The sequence below is a fragment of the Girardinichthys multiradiatus genome, chromosome 5 (assembly GCF_021462225.1).
Source record: "Girardinichthys multiradiatus isolate DD_20200921_A chromosome 5, DD_fGirMul_XY1, whole genome shotgun sequence".
NCBI classification, from domain to species: domain Eukaryota; kingdom Metazoa; phylum Chordata; class Actinopteri; order Cyprinodontiformes; family Goodeidae; genus Girardinichthys; species Girardinichthys multiradiatus.
In genome coordinates this window covers 27,033,523-27,061,469 of record NC_061798.1, presented here as the reverse complement: position 1 = coordinate 27,061,469, position 27,947 = coordinate 27,033,523, and the positions used below count along the sequence as shown (strand labels likewise).

The window sequence follows — 27,947 nt, the reverse complement described above, 5'->3', positions numbered from 1 at the left end:
CACTTTTCCCACCTACATTTTTTCATCCAAAAAAAACAATATAGTTTCACACTTTATTTTTTTCTGGTATCAAAAAAACAAAAAAAACAATATCGTACCAGTTGAACAACAGCTTACAAGAGTAGACAATAATCATTTTTCACCACAAGTTTTTTCCTTGCAAAACTTAAGATGAAAAGACAAATATTTAATAACAAAATGACTTATACAAGCTCATCGTTATCACAATAAATTGTTGCATAGTCAGCGAGGCATCAAAAACAACAATAAAAAAACAGTAGGTTAAAACAAGCTTAAAGCACTTAAAGCGCTATTTATAATCTCTCATAGGCTTTTCCGCCACTTTGGTGAGTTAATTTTAAGCAGTGCAATTTATTTAGTTAAACTTAGTTAAACTTATATATATATAAATATATATTTTTCTTTGTGTGACCTATACAAGTTTCCACACTGACTGAATGTCAGAATAAAATAAACAATTAGGATTAAATAAAACATATGACATGATATATAAAACAAAGCCTTTCAGCAACCTGTTGCCTTAAATTAGTTAAACCTCTGTACTTCAATTTCTCATTAACAATATGCTATTTTCAGCATGATAAAAAGAAAAAAAAGTTCCCTATTTACGCCTGGACAAAAATACCGTACATACATAAAACAAAATGGCAGAGTAATTTGTTTGTTCACACACAGACACATACCAAAACAATGGTTTAGTCAACTGATTTGGGTGACTCGTTGGACTTTTTCATGAGACTAAGAAGATTCTGTGACATGAAGTACGGCCTCTCGGTTGATCCATCGTTGCGCTCCAGGTCCTCCACTGTGATGCAAAGAAACAGAAATTATAAAAAATAATTTCCTGACACTGATTCTGGTTTAACTACCCTTTCAGTCAAACATACACTCAGCATTCATTTTGGACTTCCAGTGACGTGTTTAAACCATTTTTCTATCCTTAATGCATTCAGTCAACCTAAACGTGGTAACGCCGACCTGCTAAGCATCAGGATGGGAAGAATTGGATTTATTGACTTTGAATGTGGCACGGTTGTTGATGCCAGAAACCAAAGTCAGAGCTCACAGCATGTCCAACATTGGAGTAAATGGGATACATCTTCAGAGCATAGCACCGGGTACCATTCCTCAGCTGATGAGTCTTAATTTCAGCTGGGAGATTTAGATAGGGTCCGAATTTGGTGTAAACAACATAAAAGCATTGATCCATCCTGCCTTGTATCTACAGATACTAAGTGAGGATCGTTAAAACCTCACAGCCTACCTGAGTGTTGCTGCTGACCATGTCCATCTCTTTATGACCACAATGTATCTTCGGATGGCGACTTCCAGCAGAATAATGCACCATGTCACAAAGCTTGAATCATCTCAAACATGGTTTCATGAACATGGCAATGAGTTCACTGTACTCCAGTGACCTCCACAGCCACCAGATCTCAATGCAGCAGGGCAGCTTTGGGCTTTGATGGAATGGGAGATTTGCATCATGGATGTGCCGCCAACAAATGTGCAGGAACTGTATGATGCTGTGAGGTCGCTATAAACCACATCCTTTGAGGAATATTCCTGACACCTTGTTGAATCTCTGCTACGAACAATGAAGGCAGTTCAGAAGGCAAAAGGGGGTTTAATACAGTATTAGTAAGGTGTACCTAATAAAGTGGCTGCTGAGTGAAGATTTTTGAAAGGAGTATTAAGAGCACTGGTTTAAATTTATTGTGGAATTTATCTAATTCACTCAGGGTCTAAATATTATACAGAAAGACTCAAAACTATACATACACCATGAGACAATACTTGGTTAAATTTCACTTTGCAAGTTGCACTTGACCAGTCTTCTTGACAGAAAGGATAGCAGAGATAAATCAGTTGGCTTCCTTTTAAGTATAGACTATACAGTTTCAATAATTGCAGCTTTTTCAGAAGCTTAGTATTAGCCTCCTCTATCCATCCCAAATGTGTGTTTGGGATCATTGTCCTCTTGGAACACCCATCTGTGTCAAAGTAATATCCAGTCCTATGTTTTTTATTTTTTTTGTGATGGACCAGAATAACTGCCTGTGAAACAGGCCCTCAGCGTGACGCTGCCACCACCATACTTGGCAGCAGGTTGTTTTCTTGAGTTTGAAAGCCTCAACCTTGACTCTGCCAAACATTTGTTGGTTGGCCAATCTGTGGCCAACCAACAAACTTAAATGAACTCTACAAATTCTTCCAGAGTGGTCGGGTGTCTAGCCAGAACTGTGCCAGAAGTTTGTGGATGGCTACAAAAATGATAGCTTTTAGCATTAATTTCAGTTGTACATACTATAATCACCGGTCCTGTTCATAACTTTTATGGACAGAATTTCTAGACGCAGCCAAGTGCCGGAGGGGGTCTGGTTTGGGGAACAGTGGATTTCGTCTCTTCTTTTTGCAGATGACGAGGTCATGCTGGCCCCATCTAGCCAAGACCTACAGCATGCGCTGGGGGGGTTCGCAGCCGAGTGTGAAGCAGCTGGAATGAAGATCAGCTCCTCCAAGTCCGAGGCCATGGTACTCGACTGGAAAAGGGTGGCTTGTCCTCTTCAGGTTGGAGGGGAGTTTCTGCCTCAAGTGGAGGAGTTCAAGTATCTCGGGGTCTTGTTCACGAGTGAGGGAAGAATGGAGCGGGAGATCGACAGACGGATCGGCGCGGCTGCCGCAGTAATGGAGGCGCTGTGCCGGTCCGTTGTGGTGAAGAGAGAGCTGAGCCGAAAAGCAAAGCTCTCGATTTACCGGTCGGTCTACGTTCCTACCCTCACCTATGGCCATGAACTTTGGGTCATGACCGAAAGAACGAGATCCCAGATACAAGCGGCTGAAATGAGCTTCCTCCGTAGGGTGGCCGGGCACTCCCTTAGAGATAGGGTGAGGAGCTCGGCCATCCGGGAGGGGCTCGGAGTAGAGCCGCTGCTCCTCCACATCGAGAGGAGCCAGTTGAGGTGGCTCAGGCATCTATACCGGATGCCTCCTAGACGCCTTCCTCGGGAGGTGTTCCAGGCACGACCCACCGGGAGGAGGCCCAGGGGACGACCCAGGACACGCTGGAGGGACTATGTCTCTCGGCTGGCCTGGGAACGCCTTGGGCTCCCCCTGGAGGAGCTGGAGGAGGTGTCTAGGGAGAGGGACGTCTGGGTGTCTCTGCTGAGTCTGCTGCCCCCGCGACCTGGTCCCGGATAAGCGGAACACGACGAGTACGAGTACGAGTATACTATAATCATTCGGCACTAGAAAAGAAATGCTTTAACTAAGTCATTAAAGGTCCCAATTATTAAGAGATCTGTAATATGATCCTGGTATATAAACATCTGATTGAAACAAAGCTTTGTCTGTATGTTAGAGGGTAAGAAAATTAGGGGTGGTGGACATCAAGCTTCAAATAGTCTTTTATTCAGTGGCTCTTTCCTCAAATGTTTCTTCAGAGATTTCAAAGACCTTTTCACAAATTATGACCACACAAAGCCCAGAGTGTATACACCTCATAATCAAGTCAAAAATGATATTTAAACAATTCAAATTGTTAGTCGTCCCATTTGTAGACAATGAAATTCACCTTTTCGTCTCCGATCCAAAAACTCACCTGCTTGAAACCATGTCGTCAGTCACATGTTTACACATAACAGAACTACAGTGATTAAATACGAGCACTTGTAATCAGGAATTACACCCAATAAATATGGAATGTCTTTAGAAATTCCAGTAGGGGGAAAAAATCTGCTTACAGCTTTCACAGCTTGACAGATAAGAATAAGAAGTACAAAAGCTTTCAGACACCTAAGATGTTAGTTGCAAGCATTCAGAAGGCCATGTTAATACCATGCAGCACTTTAAACAGACAGACAGACTCAGGGAAGGGAGAGAGCAAGGCAAGAGGAGTCGGTAAACAACTAGAAGGTTGGGATCGGGGTCCAGAAAGTCCGAAAGGTCATGATTTGTGCATCATGGCTGGACAATCACAGCACTTAACGCCAGTCTGAAATACCAAGGCAAGTAGGTGGCGGTACAATGTAGGGAATCCCATCATAGTGAGAGTCTCAACAAGGCTGAAGCCAAAAGATACATCATAAACATACACCAATGTACAAGTTTTCATATCAACAAAAAAGGTCCAGTATTTAAAGCGTATCAAATAATGTGAAAGATTTTGGCATCAGCTGGTATTTTTGTAAACTGTGAAAGCAACTCATCGTTGATTGAGACGTTTGTTCTGACTGTAAACATGGTTCTGGTTCTGCAGTGCTTCCAGTGAATGGGATTGAGACAACGAACACTGACAGCAATCAGGCACAGGTTCAGCACGCACTATGTTTTACACACCTTAACAATATAAAAACCAACACTGTTCTAAAGCCAACACAAAGGAGTGTGTGTTTTTCAAGCTACAGATGCACTGGGCTTTTGACCTCCTTTAGTCTTCGCTCTGAGCTGCCTTCTTCAGGTGGAACATCAGTTCTCTCACACAGCAAAGCCATATGGCATTTTAGCTTGGATGCTGTACATTTAACTGGTCCATATCACTAAGCTGAGGGACATAACTTTCATTCTTTACACTTTATGAGGTCTACAGAGCCCCCCTTTGCTTTGCAGCATCTACTCCTGTGGTGCAGATGGAGGATTATCATCCTTAGACTGCGTTTTTTCCTCCTCCTCACCAGTCTTCACTTCCTGAGCTTCCCCAGCTGCAACTGACTCCTCCTCTGCTTTCACCTCCTGCTTTTCTGCAGCTTCCTTCACTTCTTTTTCTTCTTTTTTCTCAGTCTCCTCTGCCTGACTGACTTGTTGTTCCTCCTTCTTCTCCTCCTCTGGCTTTTCATCCTCCATCTTGGACTCCAGAGCTCGCTTTTCCTCATTTTCCTCCTTCAGCGCAGTCTGCTGTTTTAGCTGGATCTCTCCGTCCTGTTGCTGGAGGGGCATTTCCTCCTCCAACTTGACCTCATCCACTTGTTTTTCAGCATCCGCCTGCTCGACACCGTCACATTCCTCCTCCACCTTCATGGACTTGGAGAGGATCTCATGCAGCTCAGGATTCATGAAGTAAGGTCTCTCGGATGACCCGTCATTCCTTTCCAAGTCTTCGCCTTTTTGCAGTGTGTGGGTATGCATTGATGTGGAATGGGTTAATGGAAAAAGATGGGAAAACGTAAAAGCCAAGGGAATGTATGAAAATGAAAGTGAAATTAATAGGAGACAAAGAGGAGAAAAGTGAGAAACTTGGCAGCAAAAAGGCAAAACAAGCAGCTTATCGATAAGAAAAGAAGATCTGATTATCTTTGAAAAATGACTCACAGAAACACAGGAACAGTGTGTCCACACACATGGCATACACGCTGAAGAAGCCATGGGCAATCAGGTACGATCCCACTACTACTGTCTATAAAGAGAAAGTCAAGTTAAAAAACTACCTGAAAATTCAGGATTATGTATTATGTCTTTCTTAAATATAGCACTTTTTAAACTTTTTGACACCCCTGGTAAAGATATGTTAAAAAAGCCTTAAAATAAATTAATCTTTTATATAAATAATCCAGTCTCAAACTGAAAATTTTAGGGATGCACCATTCAATTGGCTTGAGATCTGAAAAATCCAATTTTCTTTCCATCAAATCCATCAAATGCATCAAAACAAAGAATAGTCCTATAATTTCTTCATTTAATCTTTTATGTTTTCTGGTCCTTAAAAAAACACAAATAACTTCTGAATTGGTCAGAATTGGAATCAGCAGGTAAGACCTCACAGGAAAACAGAAGTCGGTATCAGCCAGAATAATCCTGATCGGTGCAGCTCTCCAAAAAACACTGAAAATGCCTGTTTCATTGTTTGACAAAAAGAATAAAAGTTTCATAAATATCAGAATGGATTTTAAGGAATCTCTGTGCAGTGCATCGGGTTAAGGTTTGAGCAGTCTAAGGAATTTAGATTTTGACCTAGAGATAATAAAATGCTGCTGAAATTCCTTTAAAAAACAAGAAGCTGAAGCTCAGATCACAACTTTATCAACACAACTGTTCACAACACTGAGATGCTAACTACACATTGACAGGGCATGCAAATATGAATTAGGAAAACCTCACGTTTGTGCCGCCCTGCGCAATGAGCTATATTGACCCTATGAAAAACTGCAATGGTTCAATGGGAGGAACCTGCATTAAGAAATAATTGTTTAGAACGGAATCACTGCTACCACAATTATTCGATACCCTGCTGTCAGTACTCTGTGCAATCCTCTTTTGCTTATATAACAGCACTTACTTCTTGTCTTAAGATGGGACAAGGTTTGAGCATACAGAGAGAAAGATCGTTGACCATCGTTGCAAAATCTTTCTAGACCATGTTGGATCCTCTCTTCAGATCATCCCACATGTTTTCTGTAAGACTTAGGTCTGGAGACTGAGATAGCAATGAAATTATGGTTGATGTTTGTCTCCACTGAACCACATCTGTGTTGACGTGTCCATATGTCTTAAATCCTCCAGCTGATGGACCCAGTGATGACCCATTTTCAGTTTGTTGGAAGAGGCCAACATGTTTATTATGTTCACCATATATACCACCAAGTGTTTTAAGAAATTCACGATGCCACACATTCTAAATAGAAGAACAGCATTAGAGACCCTCCAGCCATGCAGGCCTCCCTGACAAATGGCTGGCAAGTAGATATAGACACCAAACTGCCACTTGTTTGTAACAGTTTGTGTTGTTTTAAATATTTTAGTCATCGCTTATTAGCTTTAAGCTATTTTCTGAATTACGAAAAGCACGAAACACATCTGTTATACTTGAATGGCATGTTTTCTTGTTTTTTCATTTTTTAAGAGCAGCCAAATCATATTTGTACCCCAAGTTAACAAGTTATCGGTTATTAATCAGAAGGTTCCCCACCTAAATATGTAAAGTATAAATAAGTTAAAAAGTGCTTAAGTTACATTGATTCTATTGGCATTGTTAGGAGTTTCCAATACGTTTGGCACAAATGATTTAAATAAAACAACAATTTCTTAAAATGCAAGATAAATGCAGGCAAGTTTAAGGTTGGAGTTTTCTAAAATTTGCAGTGAAGTAATGTTACTTTAAAACAATGCTAATTTATTTCTTTTAAAGCTTTTTACACATCTTTACCAAGGGTGCCGACAAGGGTGATGCAACTGTTCTTACCAGGATTGGTACCCAGTAGTAGTTAAGTGATGGAGCAGCGTCCTCTATAGCTTTTATTCTTCCCGAGAAGAAGAAGAAAGAGAAAATCCCTACGCAAAGATAAAAAGTACAAATTTGTTTATTTGAACTGTGGAAAAACACACAGATCTCTCCAGAGTGTTTGCATCAATTAATAAAAACTTCCCTTACCCACAATGCCAACAATAAGGAGCTTCCCAAGAAACAGCAGGAAGTCAGTCACTTTATCTAAAACAGCCACCCTGTGTGGAAGTGGACACAGTGTTTAGTTCGACAGTGTTACCATGTTGCTGATATACTGAGGAATAAATTATTGTAATACAAATTGTAACCTGATGATGTTTCTCATGAGAAGGAAGAAGGCATCTCGAGCTGAAGTGCAGAAATTCTTCCCATAGATTGCAATCTGGAGAAAGAAAAAAAGAATTATGCGAAGTGAACTTCTTGGAAAGAAGAGCCATCAGTCAGCTGTATCCATTTACAGCAGCTCACCATGATGTAGGCGTTCCGGTTCAGGAATTTGATACATTTCTCCAGACACCAGAAGCAGCACTTCATGCAGCTCAGGAGAAATTTAGCAAACTTATTCTGAGCACCTGCAGGACATGCGGGGAAACGTTACAGCAAAACCTTATGATGAACAAACATGTTTATGCGTGCAAATTTTCTGTTTATTTAAAATATACAGTGTGCAGATTTACATTGTCAAAAGTATTGATACCCCTTAAACCTTTTCACATTTTGTCATAATAGTAAAGTGGAAACGAAAAGATCTGAAAGATGTGATATATTTTTGTTCGACCTCTTTAACTTGACACCCATAAACAAAATCCAATGCAACTAGCCGCCCTGTCGGAGTCCACGTGTGTAATTTAATCTCAGTATAAACACAGCCGTTCTGTGAAAGCCTCAGATATTTGTTAGAGAGCATAAGTGAACAAACAGCATCATGGAGACCAAGGAACACAGCAGACCTACAGTGTGAAACACTGAACATCAAGCTGAACACATCATTAAAACATGGTGGTGGTAGTATCATGCTTCAGTAAGGCACAGGGAAGCTGGTCAGAGTCGATGGAAAGACGGATGGAGGTAGAGAAAACCTCAGGGAGTTAGAGGCTGGAAAATACGTGAAACTGGGCTTTAGATTCAACTTCCAGCAGGATGACGACCCTAAATATTCGCATGGTTTAGATCAAAGCATATTTGTGTATTGCTTTCTTTCTATCTCACAATAAAGCCACTTTGTGTTGGCCTTCACATACACTCCAAATAAAATAGATGAACATTTGTAGCAGTAATGTGACACAATGAGAACAGGTTTATACTTCTGCAAGGCAGAACATTTGTCTTTGGGTGTTTGTTTGACTTTCACTGCAACTATCCAGCTTATTCAGATGTATGGATGATGATGTTTTTCAAAAAGGCAGAATTATTATAAAATTAATATAATAATTATTATATATTAAAGATGTGTAATTAGGTGCTTAAATAATTTATAACACGCCAGGTGCAATTTCCCCGGCATTCAAGTGAACATAAAAGCAAAATACAGTTCCTGTATGAGCCAGTTTATTTTTTAGATGAATTTCTTCTCAGAATTAAATCCATCCCTTGTTAAGTATATTGAGCTGGAAGCTAATCAAAGTAGGTGGCGTGTAAATAGATATAGACTGTTTAATACTGTGTCCAAGTGTTTATGACTAGTATTTATTAACCTGCATTGTTATGGTTAGCGGCTGTGGATAACCAGGGTTACAGCTAACTGGTTTTATAACTATATCCTCAATGCAAATCACTAAAATCACTATTAAACATAATTTTAACAATGTGTTTCACAACCTTTCAACTTGTGATCCAGATACTCTAGGAAGACCCGGATGACCTGGACCAAAGACAGGATCAGAGAGCCAAAAGCCAGGGAGCCTGTGTGGTATCTAGACAGAAGGTGGCCATATATGAGAATTAGTCACTGTTTTCCATGTCACATGGCCTAGGGCATCACCTGTCGACCTCATCATATGCCTGAATTGGACAGAATTACCTTCTTTCTTCAAAATAATGCTAGCTTTATCTCCATAACAATAAAAGAACGACAGACATTCAGTTTGTTGTATTATAACAATAAAAAAAACATTTTTCAACAACCTAAGGGCCCGTCCAAAAGAGGCGAAGATGGGAAAAGCAGGGATATCATCAGGCTTCTTGAAGGCCCAGTAATATGAAGCGAAAGCCCCTGATAGCGTCACCTGGCCCAGCGCCGTCACAAAGTTGGCACACCAGAAGAAGAGGAAGACGTTATAAAACTGAAAGAGGATGAGGTATCTGTGGTACAGCGTCTCACCACCGTAAAAAGCAAACAAGCACTCTGCATCCGGACACTGGGCTGAAACATTAGAGATGTTGAATGTCTGCGGAGAACAGGAGAAACAAGGAGATCAATGCAGGGATTGATTTTCTAACTAAAAGGCAACCTGTTCACAGTACCAGTACAATTATGGTCTTTTGTTAGATTAATCTGATAGAAAATTGGCATTATGGGATCACCTTGGGATCGCAGGCATCTCGAGAGAATGGGCAATCGGAATTGTTGAACACTTTGTAAATCTGCTCATTTGACGTAGACAGGAATCTGGACGAAGGCGTCAAGGTGACAAAAGAGGCTAGTGAAAAGATAACATTACACCAATTGCAGAGACCGAACGTGGGGTTGAGCTTTTTGGAAGGCTGATGAAAGGATACACCGCAGTAATGGCCCAGTAAGCGATCACCACTGCCAGGAGGGCGAAGGTCAGTAACGGGTAGAACAATGCCGACATAACATGGCCGACAGCTCTGAAAACAGAAACGTTTTGTTATTCGGCAGAATGCCATTACTGTGATGTCTGTACATAGATAGTTCTAGAAACGTTTAAGCCGAATAAAACAACTTGTAAATAAAACATTAAATTACTTGCTGCTATGGACTTAAAGGCCACTTTTTTTATCGCACTGACATGTTCTCCTACTAATCTTTTTTATGCATCATTTGTAATCATTAATGCCATCAACTTTGAGATTGTTTTCAGTTTTTCTTTCAATAGGTGGTATGCCTGACCTATTGATTCTTTGTTTAGCGTGGTTCTCTTCCACATGGATCACTGACAGACCTACTACTGCTGTTAACTTTGTCCATTCTCTGTTTTTTTGTCTTTTTCATGGAAAGTACTCCTGGCTCAGTGACTCCATGCTTAGTTGTGTCTCCTTCCTGTCACTGACAGAGTCATTCCTAGCATTAATTGTTTACTTTGAATTTCTTTCCTGTAGAAAGTACTTCTGGCTCAGTCATTCTGTGCTTAGCCAAGTCTCTATCCTGGATGAAACCACTGACTGCATTACTGCTAATAATAACTCTGTTTACTGTTTGTTTTTCTTTTACATGGAAGGTGAACCTAGTCCAGTACAGTTCTATCCTCTCAACCCCCAGCTAGCCAAGGCAATTAGCTTCTCACTCTGAGCCTGGTTCTGCTGGAGGTTAAAAGGGAGTGGCCCCTTTCTACTGTCGCCATATGCTTGCTCAAGAAGAGATATTGCTGCAAAGTCAACAGCTCTATGCAACAACATGGGCTTATCTAGTTAGATAATATTTTTCTAACTTGCATTAAATAATCAACATACGTTGATTGTTTTGTATTACAATTTGTTTTGAATTGGACTCTATGTAGATACACCTGATATATGACACCTGTTCATTTTGGCATGAATTGGATTGACTTATGATTATTATCATATTATTACTCATAGCATAATTTAGCTACTTTGCTTCTTCAATTAAACCCAAGCAATGATGGAAAAAATGTATCAAAGCATACAGGGGTTGGACAATGAAACTGAAACACTTGTCATTTTAGTGTGGGAGGTTTCATGGCTAAATTGGACCAGCCTGGTAGCCAGTCTTCATTGATTGCACATTGCACCAGTAAGAGCAGAGTGTGAAGGTTCAATTAGCAAGGTAAGAGCACAGTTTTGCTCAAAATATTGAAATGCACACAACATTATGGATGACATACCAGAGTTCAAAAGAGGACAAATTGTTGGTGCACGTCTTGCTGGCGCATCTGTGACCAAGACAGCAAGTCTTTGTGATGTATCAAGAGCCACGGTATCCAGGGTAATGTCAGCATACCACCAAGAAGGATGAACCACATCCAATAGGATTAACTTTGGACGCAAGAGGAAGCTGTCTGAAAGGGATGTTCGGGTGCTAACCCGGATTGTATCCAAAAAACATAAAACCACGGCTGCCCAAATCACGGCAGAATTAAACGTCCACTTCAACTCTCCTGTTTCCACCAGAACTGTCCGTCAGGAGCTCCACAGGGTCAATATACACGGCCGGGCTGCTATAGTCAAACCTTTGGTCACTCATGCCAATGCCAAACGTCGGTTTCAATGGTGCAAGGAGCGCAAATCTTGGGCTGTGGATAATGTGAAACATGTATTGTTCTCTGATGAGTCCACCTTTACTGGTGTGGAGAAGCCCCAAGGAAGCGTACCACCCAGACTGTTGCATGCCCAGAGTGAAGCATGGGGGTGGATCAGTGATGGTTTGGGCTGCCATATCATGGCATTCCCTTTGCCCAATACTTGTGCTAGATGGGCGCGTCACTGCCAAGGACTACCGAACCATTCTTGAGGACCATGTGCATCCAGTGGTTCAAACATTGTATCCTGAAGGCGGTGCCGTGTATCAGGATGACAATGCACCAATACACACAGCAAGACTGGTGAAAGATTGGTTTGATGAACATGAAAGTGAAGTTGAACATCTCCCATGGTCTGCACAGTCACCACATCTAAATATTATTGAGTCACTTTGGGGTGTTTTGGAGGAGCGAGTCAGGAAACGTTTTCCTCCACCAGGATCACGTAGTGACCTGGCCACTATCCTGCAAGAAGAATGGCTTAAAATCCCTCTGACCACTGTGCAGGACTTGCATATGTCATTCCCAAGACGAATTGACGCTGTATTGGCCGCAAAAGGAGGTCCTACACCATACTAATAAATTATTGTGGTCTTAAACCAGGTGTTTCAGTTTCATTGTCCAACCCCTGTATTTGATTCAGTTTTAAACTGAAATCTGCACTAAATGAACAGTCTGGACTGACTTGCTGGCCTCTTTGATGAGAGCGATGGCAATCAGGATTCTTTTCCTGAGGAAGATGAGCAGCAGGATGATGATGAACTCCACAATAGCCAGGATGATCACTGCAAAGGAGAGATTAAGGCAGATTGAAATGATGAATGAGCAGTTCATTTGAAGAAAGAAACTACTGTGAAAATGTCCTACTGAAGGCCAGCCAGGTCTGCCTGATCTGCAGGTAGACAGAGAAGTCTGTCTGAAGCCCCAGGTCACGGATGGTGACGTCTGCGCCCGGTTCTCCCTTCAGGTTGGCATACTCAAAGTAGCAGTGGAAAATCCCTAAAAACAGTCAATCGTGTTAGTTAAATTAATCATCTTTAAAGACAACCTTTAATTTGATTCTTAGAATTTGAAGGATTTACCATATCCAATGACCAGAATGACCAAAACAATCATGACCCAGACCATGACGGCGGCCAAGAATCGCAGCAGGACAATGAAAATCAAGCTGACAACCATGGCGATCACCAAACCGCTGCAGAGCGAGGACAAATTAACAAGAGATGAGATTAATTGGAATATCATCAACCAATCAGAAGTCAGTGCCTTTCAGATACTGTTCAATGGTTGAAACAGAAATTAACCTATCTGGCTGTCTCTGTTTAGAATGAACTAAATCACTTGAGAAAAGAAGCTGAAAGAGTGTTCAATGATTTAATACTTAATGTTTAACCTTATCTGTGTACAGTACTCTTATGTAGACTTACAGTAATATCCAGTGCCAGGACTGAGTGTAGTCTTCAAAGATTCTCATGGCCACCTGACGAGCTTCCAAAACAACATTTGACTTCCTTTCAAGAGAAAACAACAAATAAATCTATCGTTGTGCTTCACTGATTACACAGTAGATCCTCTAGATGGTGTCATTAAGCTGTAGCTAGAAAAGGAATCGAGTTATTTAAGCATAGTCCTTTATTGAGCAAGTAAACACCTTTAATAATAGCTTGTGTGCTCAGTTCTCCATTTTTCAAGCTGTTTTTTACCTGCATTCAGTTTGTATCAACTAAGAGCTGCAATTCCTAACAGCCTGTCTGTGTGACCTATCAGGGGTATAACAATAGCCTTTAAATAGTAAATGAATAAACTGGTGAAGGATTATATGTTATATATAATTAAAACATTGTTAAATGTCATTCGGGAGCAGTTACAGAGTTTAGTGTTTGAGCAAAAACAACTAGAAAAATTGTATTTCCTGCAAAAATGCAGTGGGAGTGCTACAACATGAAACATGTTTACAGGTGATGATGTCATGGATTTTTAAGCTTCTAATATCTGAGTTAAATTGAGGCACATATGTGGATGTATTTTTAGGCCACATCTAGAACTTGCTGTTTCCTTCTGTGAGATCATGGAAAAATCTAAAGAGATCAGCCAAGATTTTAGAAGGAGAATTTTGGACCTTCACACCTATGGTTCATTACTGGGAATAATTTACAGATGCCTGAAGGTGCCACGTTTATATGTTCAAACACTTACGGAAGTACAGTAATGCCCAAAGGTATTGACACACCTGGCATATTTAGATTAAAAGTAATCGTTTAACTTTACCAACATGTTCATTCCGACTGTAAATAATATTAATGCTCTGGAGCGGCCCAAATATTGTGTGTCAATATATTGTGTGTAGGTGTAAATATTGAAGCAAGATCTCAAGACATCAGACCTGAAGTTAAAGCTTGGGCACAAATGAGTTTTCCACATGGACAATAGCCCCAAGCATACCACCAAATTAGTGAGAGGGTGGCTTAAAGACAACAAAGTCACTGATTTGAAGCGGTCATCACGACGCCCTGATCTCAGTCCTGCTTTGTAGGCAGTGCTGTAAAGGTGTGTGAGAAAGGCGGCAGAAGTGTTACTCCGAAGCTTGAGCTCATTGAATAAGCAGCTTTATTGACTGAGTTAACTCCGTGTTGAAGAAGCAAATGAAAAGTGTCCTACTGAAACTGCAAACAAGTGTCAGTCGCTGTGAAGAAAAACAGGTAGAAAAACTACAGCAATGTAATATGGATGGAACATAATGTTGTTTCACCTCACATGAATGGTTTTGATTTTAAGCATCGTTGTGGGACTTTTTCTCGACAAATGACTGTTCCTTAAAGACTTGTATTGGGAGCCAGAAAGTCCTGATCCTCTCTGGCTAATTCTTAAAAAGAAGTAAAATACTTTCTAATTGTACCATAAGGACAAATACAAGATTTTCTACCAACACATCTTCCAAAATTATTTATATACTTTTTATGGCTGCTAATACTGATTACTTTTAATAAAACATGTATTGTAACAGTACATTGTACGTTTCTCCATATATAGAGAGGACGACTCACTTTGAGGCCTCCAGGATGTCTGTGGCATTGACTCTGTTTTTGTCGTTATCAATAAATGTGGTCTTGTTGCCCACCACCACCACTCCGTCTTTTAGCTTTCCCAGGGCAGGCAGGCAGCGTTGTGTGACTGTGGAGGCAGGACTTTAATCAGTTTTTTAACTCTTGGTAGCAAAAACTAATTAACAGAGACAGGAGCATATGAAGTAAAAGCTTGTCACTTACAAGCTTTACTGGGCAGCAGCATGGCAGGACACAGGCGGTCCCTCAGGATCTCAGGAGAACTCTGAATCATGCAAAGAAGCCTTTAGCTAAAGCTCCTCTCATGCTGCACATTTAACGTAATGCATCTGACTAATTTTAATGTCAATAACCTCATTATTTGAAAATTTACCAGTCTGGCAAGGTTAGTTCCCTCCTTGCAGTATCTTGTGTAGTAGTCACGGTTTTCTTTGCTGCCTGACGTGGCCTCCACCAAAGTCATGTACCTGTCAGGACACTTTTCCACGCATAACTGAGAACAAAAAAAACAGGCGGTCATGAAGCTCTGAGCGGTGCTTTGAAGAAATTGCAGTAATCAAGGAGAGATGTGGCAAGACGTCCTGACCTGTGTGGTGGGACACTGGAACTCCAGCAGCACCAGGGGGCTGGCACATTTCAGGATGTTGAAGTAGAACAGAAGAGGTTTCTTCCTGCAGTGTGACCGTAACAATAAAACAGATCCCATCCATTAGATTTTAGTGGGATTTTAATGATAGGCCAAAATAAAAATAAAAAATATTCATGAAGTGGAAGGAAAATGATACATGGCATTCAACATTTAAAAAAATTAAATAAAATCTAAAAAGTGTGGCATGTGTTTGATGTCACATTGGTGGAGAAACAAAAAAACAAAAAAAGAGACCAAGAAAGAAGCTTTAAAGTTGGTTTAGGTTATAAAACAATATCCCAAGCTTATGGAGCACTGTCCAATCCTTTACCTGAAACTAGAAAGAATATGGCACAACTGCACACTTATCAAGACATGGCTGTCCACCTAAATTGACAGACAGCATTAACTATTAGTTGTGCACTCTACAAATAAGGCCTCTTTGGATGAGTGGAAAGTGCCAAGCAATTGCTGAAAGAAAGCTGTGAGAAGTCTAATTTAAAGTTTGCCACAAGCCATGTGAGAGGCACAGCAAAACATGTTAAAGAGGGTGCTCTGATCAGATGAGACCAAAATTAAACCCGTTGTCGTACATAACAACGTAATTCCCCCTGAACACACTATCCCCACCCTGAAACAGTGTTGGCAGCTTCATGCTGTGGAAATTCTTTTCTTTAGCATGCTCAGAGGAGCTGGTGAGAGCTGATAAGCGGAAGGATGAAGCTAAATACTGGATAATCCTGGAAGAAAACCTGTTAGAGGCTGCAAAAGACTTGAGACTCGGGTGGAGGTTCACCTTCCAGCAGAACAACATCCTTCTGGATATGATTTAGTTCAAAAGATATTCATGTGTTTTGAACAAAGTACAGACCTAAATCTATTTGATAATCTGGGGAAATACTTAAAAACTGATGTTTACAGACACTCTCCATCCAATCAGACTAAGCTTGAGCTGTTTTACAAAGAGGAATGGGCAAACATGTCACTCTCTAGATGTGCAAAGCTGGTAGAGATACTTGTGGTTTGCAGCAAAAGGTGGTTCTGCAAAGCATTGACCCAGACTAGACGAATACAACTGCTCACCACACTGTATAATACAAAATAAAAGAAAACTACACTGCACATTTCTGCCTTACTTATTGGTCTATAAAATAAAATCTCATTGTACTGTGCTGAAATGTCAAAAAGTTCAAGACGTATGAATACTATTGCAAAACTCTGTATGTGGAAATTACACAAGATCATTTGCAAGCTTCAGTGTTTGAGGTGACTTACTCCAGTGGGGTCCCGGCCTGCCCACAGAACTGCCCCCTGCTGTCTGTGGGATAAATCACTTTTCTGGGGTCACCCTGAGACCAGGCTGCAGAGAGATTGAATACTTCAGTTTGAATGTTTAATCTACACTACCGGTCAAATGTTTTAGATACACTTTCTCACTTAATGGGTCTCTTTATTTTCATGATGATTTACATTGTAGATTCTCACTAAAGGCCTCAAAGCTGTAAATGAACACGTTTGGAATTATGTAGCAAACAAAAGGTGTGAAATAACTATTATTTAAGTCACAGCAAAGGGTGGCTACTTTAAGGAATCTAAAATTAAAAAAACATTTTGTTATTTTACAACTTTTTGTTTGCTACATAATTCCAAACGTGTTCATTTACAGCTTTGAGGCCTTTAGTGAGAATCTGCGTACAAAGTAAATAGTCGTAAACATAAAGAAAACCATTAAATGAGACAGTGTGTCTAAAACCTTTGACCAGTAGTATATATTTATCAGGTTCTACAATAAAGTAACTAAACATCATGATATTACAACAAAAACATGTCAAAATGCAGAAGCAGTGCGCAGGAAAACAACTTGATTGTTCTTAAAGAAGTTAGCAGGGTTAGCAGCAGGCCAGCACTGCTAAATCAAATGCATTGATTAACTGATCAGCATCAAGAGGAACCACTGGAGTTTTAACAGTATGCTTATCTGGAAAAACATTGGAAAGCAGCTTAGAAAAACCAATATTGCAGATGTTTGCTGAAAATGAGAGAGGCAAATTCAATTCAAATTCAATTCAAAAATACTTCATTAATCCCAAAGGGAAATTAAATAAATATGAGGCTGTCTACCTTCAACATCAACAGAACAATGATCAAGCACATTAGGGACTGTTTTACTAAAGTGGAAGCTAAAAACAGAAAGAAGAGTTGACCAACAGTCCAACACAGTCAGGTAAGACAAAGGTCAGTCAAATGAGAAACTTTAAGTTAGTGCAACTAATTGTGATTCTGCACCCTGAGTTTTCTAAACACTACTTCTCTATTTTTAGCAGCTTTTTACTGTAAAAGGAAATAGCACTGCGTAATTTGTCATGTTTTCATACGTTTACAATCTTCGTCAAGACATTTATGAGTTTTTAATAAATACAAAAACAAAACAAGATTAGAGGGGTGGTTCTTACCAAGGACACCAACAGCGCAGTAACCAACCAAGGCGAGAATGAACAGAATACAACAGAGGATGTCTGTGCAACCCCTGAAACAAAAAAACACGAGACCCATAATATTACTTTTTATGTCTTAAAAGAGACAAAAAACACAGTGAATGATTAAAACAGATGGTTTCACCTGTTCTGCATCGGCCCTTTGAAATTCGGATCGAACTTCCTGGACTCCCCTGGTAAAAAGAGAGAAAGAGGTTTTTAAATTGTTCTAAATGTGCCTTTAATCTGCTGAGACAGCAACATACGCAGCAGAGCAGGAGGAACTTAAACCTTTTTCAAGTTTGCCTTTGTCTAACCACATAACCACTTATAACAGAATCCACACGTAAGCTGAACACTCTGGGGCAAAGGTCAACGATCTCAACTGTTTGTTGCTAGCGGTAAGCTTTACGACTGAAACTAGTGGCACAATTTTTAAGAAGGTTTTTCATATGTATACTCTGAGCAATATGTTAAAATACAGCTTATTAATAATACACTATAAATAGATCATCACAATAAATATAAAATAAAAATGTTGCTGTTTTTTAAACCGAAACTGAATTGCAGATATAGGTAGGAGAATGAAGGTTTATTTAGGTTAGGTCTATTTTTGTCAGATTGTTCCAGGTAAACAAAATGAATACATCCTTGTTTATTAACCATTCGTTAAAACTTAAAAAGCAGTATAAATGCTATTAGTTTAAGGTTCTATTGATTTATTTGAACTGCTCTTTCTTTCGGGGTGTAATGACTTTAATTTTTTGTGGATTTTCTCTGATCCACATAGGGTAAAAAGTATACATCGGCTCAGATGTATACATAAAACTGAGATCACTATTAACACTAATATTTGGATCAATGTCCCTAAGCAAGCTGTATGACAACCACGTGTTTTTTTTTAAACGAGCTTCTGGCACAATTTTGGCTAAATATTGCCCTCTCTTCTCATCAGGAATCACAGAGTTTATTTCCTCACAGATCAGGCTTCTAAACAGTCCATTTCATTTTCAAAAGCGTTGAAGTCTTTCCTTGAGTATCCCATTAGCCTTGTGCAAATCACCTGTAGCTCTAGCTCTGGTGTGTTTGAAAACCTCACCTTAACTCTTCCTAACCATATCAATGTGCTCCATGAGCTCAGTTTGTGTCTCCTTTGACCCTAAAATGTTTTTCCAGAAGACCTATTACCTGTCCACGTGGGCAGTTTCAAATTTCGGCTGAGCTTGAAGGTTTTCGATTTTAAAGTGGGAGTTTCTTCCTTGTTCTGCATGTTGTCAGTCCATGTTGATGTAAAACTTGCTTCACTGGGGACAGCAACGCTGCTCTTCCAGCAACTTCCAGCTTAAAATCAGGTTTGAAAATCAGTTTTGGAAAGGATTAAGCACGCTGACAATTTATAGATGATACTTACCATGTCTGTTCTAAGAAATAGTTATAATATCCAGCCAGAATAATGCTAGAGGCTTGCTGATTGCTATTAAAACTGTGTGGTAGAGCGCCAGCTCACTAAGGGGCATTTAATCAAATATTACTGGAGATGTATGTAAATATTTGAGCCATTATGTATAATTTTGCACTAGAAATGTAGCATCTGTTGCTATAGGGATGAAAAAAGAAACCACCTTACTACCATCTTACTACTCGGATATATTTTATCTGTATTTTTTATTTTTTTTTACAGTTTTTTGACTGTAGTACTTTTATTAAGATTATACATAAAGAAAATGTAAAATTTGTAAACATCTTTTGTATTTGTGTACAAGATACACATATCCTTGGAGTGAACTGAGAGTACAGAAAGGATGAATTAGACAGCTCTATAAACAAAGACTCCCCACACGGCAGATGTCTTTTTATGGTTCAGAGCATCTTTTTAAGTCAGATAATGACATGTACAACCACAACATACCGTAAACAGAACCGTATTTTGCATACCCAACCCCACCCCTCTCTGCTTTCCACTACACCTTAATTAAACTATGAAAATACAAGGGGCCTTGACAAAATGCTGAAAAGGTTGTGGTCATACATTGCTAGCAGTTGAATTAGCAATCCAAGCTGAATTGAAAATATGGATCATGTTTATATTTCAAACAAGAAGTCAAACTAAGATATAGAAAATAGGACATTCACAATGAAAATGTGAGATCCACCAATCAGGATGACCAATCAGGATGCACCAATTCCTGCAGTTTCCCCACCACTTTCTGCAAGCTTTAGCACCTCAGCAACTAAAAATATGCACATAATGTGCAACAACAGCAGTTAGAGATCATCTAACCAGAGAGTGTACATACAGGACATAACAGTTAATAAGGGTCAGGCCATGTATTGACAAAGATTTCTGCAGAACAAACCAGCTCAGAGTTCCTCTGAAATATTACACATTCTGTCATATTACTACTCTATTGTATGTGTAAAATTAGCAGTAAGAGGCAAGGCAAGCTCTCTGTCGTAACCACCCAAAATATACACCAGAACAAAGATGTACACAGGATACCAAAGCATTTCCTGCCAATATGTCGCAGATACAGCTGAAGTATCTCACTACGCAAAGGTAAAATGTGACCAGAGTACAAAAAACAAAACTGCTTGAAACCAAAAGCCACATTTATAACTGAGTTCCTTTTAACAAAACCTCCAGTTTGTCGCTGAATCGAACCCAAAGGGGAAACATTACCTGTTCTTTCATACTTGCTCATTCTGCTGTGGTTTCTCTCCCAGTTTGTCTTCTCCTTAGCAAGCTGTTGTTTAGCAGCTACTTCTAGTCGTCTCTTTCCTTTAAGAGCTCTGTGGCCTCTGACCTTTTCACTTCCTACTTTTACTGTTTTGAAGCATTTTTTTCTGCTTCCCTCAAGTCTTTGCAACGGAAGCTTGTCTGTATGGTGGTGGTATTGTGAGGTCACCTGACAAGAGATAAACTCTGTATGAAGGACAGCTTGCTTTTTATTTTCATTTTACTGAATCAACAATACAGGATGCTGACAGAAAGGAGAGCTGATCTTCATGCAAACATCTTCTCTTTCCAAACATGTATTTCTAAATGACAGAAATTCTGAGCTTTAAAGAAAAACGTCTGTTTTTCAGCTTTAGATGAACCGGTTCCTTCTCAGTGTCTCTAAATGGCATCCTTCAGCTTCTCACAGTGCACTGACAGCATAATTAAAGGCTGCACAAAGAACCTTTCTAGTGCATTTCTGAGGCAGTGGTTTTCTACAAAGTTATTGTTACACAGAGAACAGTACATCTGAGCTAAGGCCGTCCTACGTATTCACTCCGTTGACATGTGACTGGAAAACAATACACTAACTATTGATTTCATCTGTCCCATGGCTTTGTACAGACAAATCTGCACATCTCATCTTGAGTATTTCTGCTGTGAAAACTGCACAAGCTCTGATTTCTGGGAACAACAGATTTTGAAGGGAAAGTCTTATTTGTGCTGTTAAATCAACTACTCTGTTGAAAAGTGAGAATTAAAAAAAAAATAGAAACATAATTTTTGTTGAATGACATTAAATGTAACATGTTGTATTTTCAAAATAAAAGATCATATCATGCTGACGTCTGAATCTAAGCTTCCATTTAGGAACCTAAGTAGGTTCCTAAATGGCTTCTTAAAGCTTCAGTATTATAACAATTTAAAAAGTTTATGGCATGAGTATTGTTGGTAATGTTAACATTATGAAAGAGTTGCATGCAAACAATCAATTTCAGTAATAAAAGAGCTTTTAAATGAAACCAACATGATGTAAAGAGCATGATTATTCATAATCCCTGCCAGATTGAAATTTAAACATATTGTTATTCAACCAAGAAGTTTGTTTCTGAAAGGAAATGAGAAAAGTATCTCTTGAAAGATAATGAAACTGTCAGGATCTGCCATTCTGATGTTTTGTGTTTGTTTACCTTGTTAGTTAGATCCTTCTCTTGTGCTTTCTGTTTAGTAGTTATGTTCATTTATGTTTTTCTCTGCCCAGGTTCTTATATTTGCTTTCCCTGACAGGTCTGTGCTACTTAGTTTTGTTAGTTAGTTCTTTTCCCCATGTCCTAAGTTCCCTTCTGTTTATTGTTGTTGGTTTTTAGTCTTTCCCCAATTTTGTAATTTTAGTATAGTTCTGTTTAGTCTCTCATGTTTATTTACCTTCTGTTAGATCATTAGTTGCAGTCAGTCACTTAGTGTTAGTGTTTGTTTACTATTTCCTGCAGATTTGTTCTTCCCAAGTTTTGTCATTCAGTTTAGGTTCCCTTTGCTGTTGATTTCCCGCTGTTTTGTGTAATTGGTCACATTCCCCCTCAGTTCCTCACCTGTTGCCACTTCCATCTGATTACCTGCCTTCCTCTCTCATTGGTCCACACTCCACCTCCATTTATTAGCTGATTTGTTTGCAATACTCCTGGCTGGTTCCTCATGTTTCATTCCTGGAAACTCCCCTGATGTCTCCTGACTAATGTTTTGGCAGTTTATGTAAGTTCTCTGTTTCATGTCATTAAAGGAGAGATTCCCTCATGCAAATGCTGCCTCCTGAAGTTTGTCTGCATTCCGATCCAAATTAACCTCAACCCTTGACAAAAACTATGTAAAAGTAGCACCAGCTTTGATTAAAAAAACTATTCTATTGTTACATTTGGGCCTATCTTTATTTAGAAACCTACAGTGTTTTAAAAGTGTAAGATTTAAGGTAATTTATGCCATTTATATGATCATCTTTAGTGGTTGGAATAAATCTCAGTAAACTGACCTGTAACAGTCCTTTTATTCACCCAGGACGTCATATTTGTTACTGTAGATGTTTTAACTTTTCCTGCATAATTTTTTCAAATGAAACATTGTAGTTAAATTAAAAAAACTGAGATAAAAATGATGAAACATTTTTCAGCACTATTTCTGAAAATGAGCTGCTCCAGATGCAGCTTCTTTCCCCAAGCTGTCTCTCTGATGAAGTCAGTCAGAGTGCCCAGATCGATACCATGCATATTTGCACTAATTCAACCTTGTCATCCTTTTTGTAAAAACAACATATATACATATTTATAACAAAATGTTTTATTTCCCAACAATTCTATTTTATATATTTATATTTAAAAAGTTTTCATTGAGAGAAAAGTGGAACTGAAGTCAAAGTTCTTGTTTTTTGCAGAAACTTAGTGAATAAAAATGATTCTGATAATTATCATTATATCTGTGAAGGTAATAGTTGCTCAATTTAAAGGGGACATATCATGCAAAGTTCACTTTTTTAGCCGTTAAATACATTTTGTTGTGTAATTGGAGTCTGTAGGAGTGCAGAAAGTTCAGTTTTCTCTCTCATCTGCCACGTTTTCCCAACTGTTACGTCACAGTATTTGCTGCAGAACACCTAAAAGAAGTCATGGACTTCCAGCTGATCAATTTTGTGTATCCGCCCTATTTATTTCTCGCTGCAATTTTGTAGTCCAAGCTCAAGTATGCCTATGCTGAAAGAGGATAAGTTCGGTTCGGTTGTTGGGTGTATTAACCCCCACAACTCATTACACCGTCCCCCAGCATCAGAACCTTTTCGAAGTGCCTGGTTAAGTTGAATTTTTCATAAGAAAATGTCCCAAACTCATTGGGGAATTCCTATATCCCCCACTTGAACGACAAGTGCCTTCAGTAACCTCCACCAGTATCAAGAAGGATTTGCTGAGAGACTTCATCTGATTAAGCGGTCAGTTCCTTCTGTCTGTGGAAACAACGGACACAGCAAAGCGGTAAGCTGGCAATAACGCTAAAATTACAACCAACTTTATTTTAGACATAAATGTATTGTGTAGGATGTCCTAGCCATTGTTTTGGTAGCAGTAGCATTGTGCCTTCTGCTTATGTTAGCGCTGTGTGCCACTTTTAGCTCCTTGAGGACAGAACCGTACAGCATGTTTGAATATTATTATCACATAAACAGTTTGCATTGTTTTTGTCTTGTTTCTGCGCCGCTAGATAATTGTTATTAAACTACAAAAATGGCCAAACGGGTTAAAATGGAGCGCACCTTGACTTGGAGGGGGGCGGGGTGTGAAGTGGCTCAAGACCATTTTTTAAGACACTGCACCAAAACGAGTTGCTCTCAGACGCAACTCAGGGCAGGAGTAAAAGAGGAGCCTGTGGAGCTACAATAACAAGGGATTCAGACCAAAGCATAGTAGTTCCACTTTACATAGACCACAGATGAATGATTTAAGGGTGAAAAAGAAGGGGTTAAAAGCATGATATGTCCCCTTAAAATAACAGCAATTAGACCATGTTATATATTTTTGCTCAAGACTATCATATGTGAGAATCTCATACCGGCTCATGCAAAGTCGTTACTAATTGCCATAATATCAGTAATCTGGCAAGTTTAAAAAACGTCTTTATTATCTGTAAAAAAGATAAAAACTAAATGTTTTTAAAGTTAATTAGCAATAGAACCGTGTTTTTGGCTTTACTGTGTCAATAAATAATTAATAGAGACAAAATATGTAAAAAAAAATGTCAAGAAGAGTTGCATTAAAAACATGGTGGACCCGCAGCCGTAGTATGTTTAATGTAACTAAGCCCTAGTGTTTATTGCTTTTAATGCATGGATCTCCTGCTTCTATGTAATGAAAAGGATAAAGACTGAAAGCTACTGTTCCATGATCCTTTCTATAAAGGACGTAATGAATTTGAAAGACAGAGCTCTTCGAGCTGGAGAACCAGGCGGCTCTTTTATACAGGAAAATAGATCTCTGATTGTGCTGGAAAGCACGCAAGCAGATTTTTATCCTGTTGGTCTGCCAAATATCTACAAGCTCAGATGTGTTTGTATATTTGTCGAAATAAATATGGCAGTAGTGTACTGATGTGTCTGTTTCAGTGCATACAAATACTGTGGATTTATTTATTCTTATGGAGGCAGCCTATTATCTTCAGGCACAACATTACTCATCCTTCAGGTCTGTATGGGATTCAAGCTGAGCTCTAAATGATCCACCTTTAGCTGCTGTTTTCACTATTAAGAAGATTCTTAAAATAATTTATAAGGGTGTAAACGTGTGTGTGTGTGTGTGTGTGTGTGTAACTGTTACCGGGGGTGATGATGTCATGGCTGATGTGTTCCACTAATGGGCTCTAAGGGGTTATCAGATGAACCTTTTCCTGCGTACTTTAATGGATTCTTGGCTACTGTGCGTATGGGCACAGGAGGGAGGGGATCCATTTGTCTTCTGATGCTTCTTTTCCTTACAGTTTATCTCTAAAGGATTTTGAGCTCATCTTTAAAGGATAAGGATAAAGACTGATTTATTAAGTATAATAATAGAACATGACAGACTCAGAGAAGCTGCTGTGTGTACTATTAGGACGTTTTTAAACACACGGGATACCCTCATTTTCAGAAACTATTCAGGACACTGGCCTACATACTTTTTTAAAGGAAATAAAGATTATTTACAGACAGTGGCATAAAGCTGAAAAAATCTGACCCAGATCCCAATCTGAGCTTCCAACAATGACTGACTGATTGGTTCAAATCTAGCAGACCAGTTAGTCTCATTTTTCCTAAAACACCCAAAATGATCAGCACAAAAACATTTAGCAATACCACCGCATAATATCTGTGAGAAGAATCCATGCAGTGTGTGTGTGTCAATGAAGAGTTTACAGGCCTAATATTGACTGGGAGTCTCCTGACTCATGTCTGCTGTGTGGGTCGAGCAGACAAGGCTAAACAAGTTCCGGATGGTGCAGGCTGCAGCCTGCCTTCAAGCATGAGCACCAACTTAGAAACAGAAGATTATACTGCAGCTAACTAGAAAAACTCCACTGTTAAAAGAGTGCTAAGAATACAGTTTCAGTGTGTGAATTATAATGTGCTTCAATTTCCAGTTTAAACTTTCAACCTTATCTAAGCATCTAAGGAATGACAAAAGATGGGAATTGGAAACCACTTACGGATAATGTTTTTATGTTCTTTTAAAAATGTGTGTAAGCGTTTCTGAAAGCTTGTTTCATCTTTAAAATATGTTAGAGTAGGCAGGAGTAGGTATGAGATTATTTCAGTATGGTTCCATAGTATTAACCCAAATATTTATAGAAACAGTCTATTATATGCTGCCTTGTGATGGACTAGCGTCCTATCTAGGGTGTACCTGCCTCTCGCCCAATGACCGCAACCCTGAAAGGATAAGCTGGTATATACAATGGGTTAATCTATAATACGTGTGTATTGTATGTGTGTACAGTAGTAATGATTGTTGACTAAAGCAACAATAATTACTACTGCTGCTAAAATAGTTCAACATCTTCATACAGTGATAATAATATCAACCTAATATTAACATATAGTTATGTCAATTTTTCAACATAAACTTAAGCTGAAACATAGAATGAACAAGCATTAAATTTAGTCATAACTTTAAATTAAATATTGCACAGAATATTCTACCTTTTGGTCATTCAGATAGATAGATAGATAGATAGATAGATAGATAGATAGATAGATAGATAGATAGATAGATAGATAGATAGATAGATAGATAGATAGATAGATAGATAGATAGATAGATAGAATATCTCATATTTAGGAATGTTCACAAACAAATGTCATAAATCAGGAGGAGGGGCACTCTGTTAATCAAACACCGACTCTTTAATAGGTATCCATTTAAAGGACTTTAAACTATACGAAGGGTGGGATTTAGAAACCAGTAACACACCAATGTCTATTAAAAATTTAAGCTTTTTTACTCCTGATCTGGTTTATCATGACCATTTTCCGTAAGCCCAGCTAAGGCTAAAAACCCAAGGTGGAGTTAATTTATACCAATACAAATTACATCTTATCAGTTCCTCAAACATTTACATTGCGTTGTGAAATTTAGCGTTAAGAGAGCTATGGTGTTCTCCTACCAGCTTGGAAATGTGGTTTTCTATGACTATCATCTCATGTTGCAACTCTTGACTTTGGGGTTATTGCAGCTGGTTATTAAAACTGCATGACTCAACAGCCTGCGTGAGCAACAACCCAGTTCAGACACAAGAAGATCAGGAAGGGCCGATGTGGGCTGAAACTTCGGGGAATAATAAGAAATTTAGCAGTGAGTGATACACTTGTCTGATATAGAAGGTGGATTTCTCACATTCTGTGCAGGTATTTTTTCTGAGAATGAAATGACCACATGCTAATCTATGGTAGAGACACACACACACCAAATGGTTTCCAAGCTCAAGGGAAAAACAATCAACCAAATATTAAATCACAGCTATAGGTGTTGTTTTCTTTATTGAATTTAATCAAGCTTCCAATATCAAGTTTTTAAAAGTCTACAGAAGCAATAGAATAATTTATAAAAAGGTGGTGTTGTACTGTTATCAGGCTGGGTGCAAAGACTGACGCTACAGGAAATTAAGCCATCTTTTTACAACATGTAAATGTTAACTGTCATGTAAATGTCATGATAACTAAAAATAAACTTATTTTCCAGAAATTCCAGTGAAAAACACCCATATACTGCTACTGAGGCTTTCTCCCGATCAACACCCATGAGGTCCACACCCATCCATCCACTGCAGTCATTGTTGCCGTTTTCTTCGCCCCGGTTTGGAGAGAAAAGGGGGTGGAAACAATCAAAGATCGAGCAGAAAGCTGTGACACACCAAGCTTTTTTTTTTCTTTTTTTTTTCTTACCGTATTTAGAGTCTTGGTTTTTCTCTTCCAGCTCCATTCTCACGCTCGACTCGATCAGACCTCAGACAGCACAGTTACCATGGAAATGTCCAGGCGGACAAAAACATCAAGAAATGACCGACTGCTAGCAGCCAAGACGCTCGGAGAGGGAGGGAGGAGGGAGACCATCCCAAAACACACGGCTTCACCTCGCATTCCACGAATAACGGAAAGCCGACGCAACCAATCAGAGAGCGAGGTTTGGTGACTGACAGCTTCTCCAGCCAATCAGAGTGTCGCGGAGCGGGCAAACCCCCACCTTTCGCGGGCACTGCTTTGGAATGTTGATGTGAAAATACATTTTCAATGGACATAAAAGGTTTAGAAAGACTGAATTACATAATGTTCTATGTTAACAAAAATATGTGTTTATTATATTTTGTGAAACCACGTATTTGGT

At 39.1% G+C, this 27,947-nt stretch overlaps 1 protein-coding gene across 3 annotated transcripts; it reads right to left on the bottom strand.

The window, feature by feature from the left end:
* Nucleotides 1-39: 39 nt before the first annotated feature.
* Nucleotides 40-27,774, bottom strand: slc44a2 (solute carrier family 44 member 2). Of its 3 annotated transcripts, none has more exons than XM_047365218.1 (22): nt 27,509-27,764; nt 17,986-18,034; nt 17,820-17,893; nt 16,642-16,726; nt 15,325-15,409; nt 15,112-15,231; nt 14,943-15,003; nt 14,721-14,847; nt 13,104-13,187; nt 12,759-12,871; nt 12,544-12,675; nt 12,362-12,461; nt 9,956-10,048; nt 9,761-9,845; nt 9,362-9,624; nt 9,056-9,150; nt 7,706-7,809; nt 7,546-7,619; nt 7,385-7,455; nt 7,196-7,284; nt 5,329-5,413; nt 40-826 (listed from the first exon to the last, which is right to left on the bottom strand). In XM_047365218.1, the coding sequence occupies exons 1-22, from the start codon at nt 27,543-27,545 to the stop codon at nt 717-719; spliced, it is 2,136 nt and encodes a 711-aa protein (XP_047221174.1). In that variant the 5' UTR covers nt 27,546-27,764; the 3' UTR covers nt 40-716. The 3 variants fall into 3 exon arrangements, with proteins under 3 accessions (XP_047221174.1, XP_047221172.1, XP_047221173.1); XM_047365216.1 differs by lacking the exon at nt 40-826 and adding an exon at nt 3,417-5,120 and having other exon boundaries at nt 27,509-27,774; XM_047365217.1 differs by lacking the exons at nt 40-826; nt 27,509-27,764 and adding exons at nt 3,417-5,120; nt 20,521-20,663.
* Nucleotides 27,775-27,947: the final 173 nt, after the last annotated feature.

Excerpts from the sequence above, each read along its gene's own strand:
- slc44a2 (XM_047365216.1), bottom strand. The coding sequence starts at position 27,545 with ATGGAGCTGGAAGAGAAAAACCAAGACTCTAAATACG. Across the intron at positions 12,462-12,543 it reads GCAGACCTGGCTGGCCTTCA|TGATCATCCTGGCTATTGTG; the intron begins GTAGGACATTTT and ends TCTCCTTTGCAG. Across the intron at positions 5,414-7,195 it reads ACTACTGGGTACCAATCCTG|ACAGTAGTAGTGGGATCGTA; the intron begins GTAAGAACAGTT and ends TTCTCTTTATAG.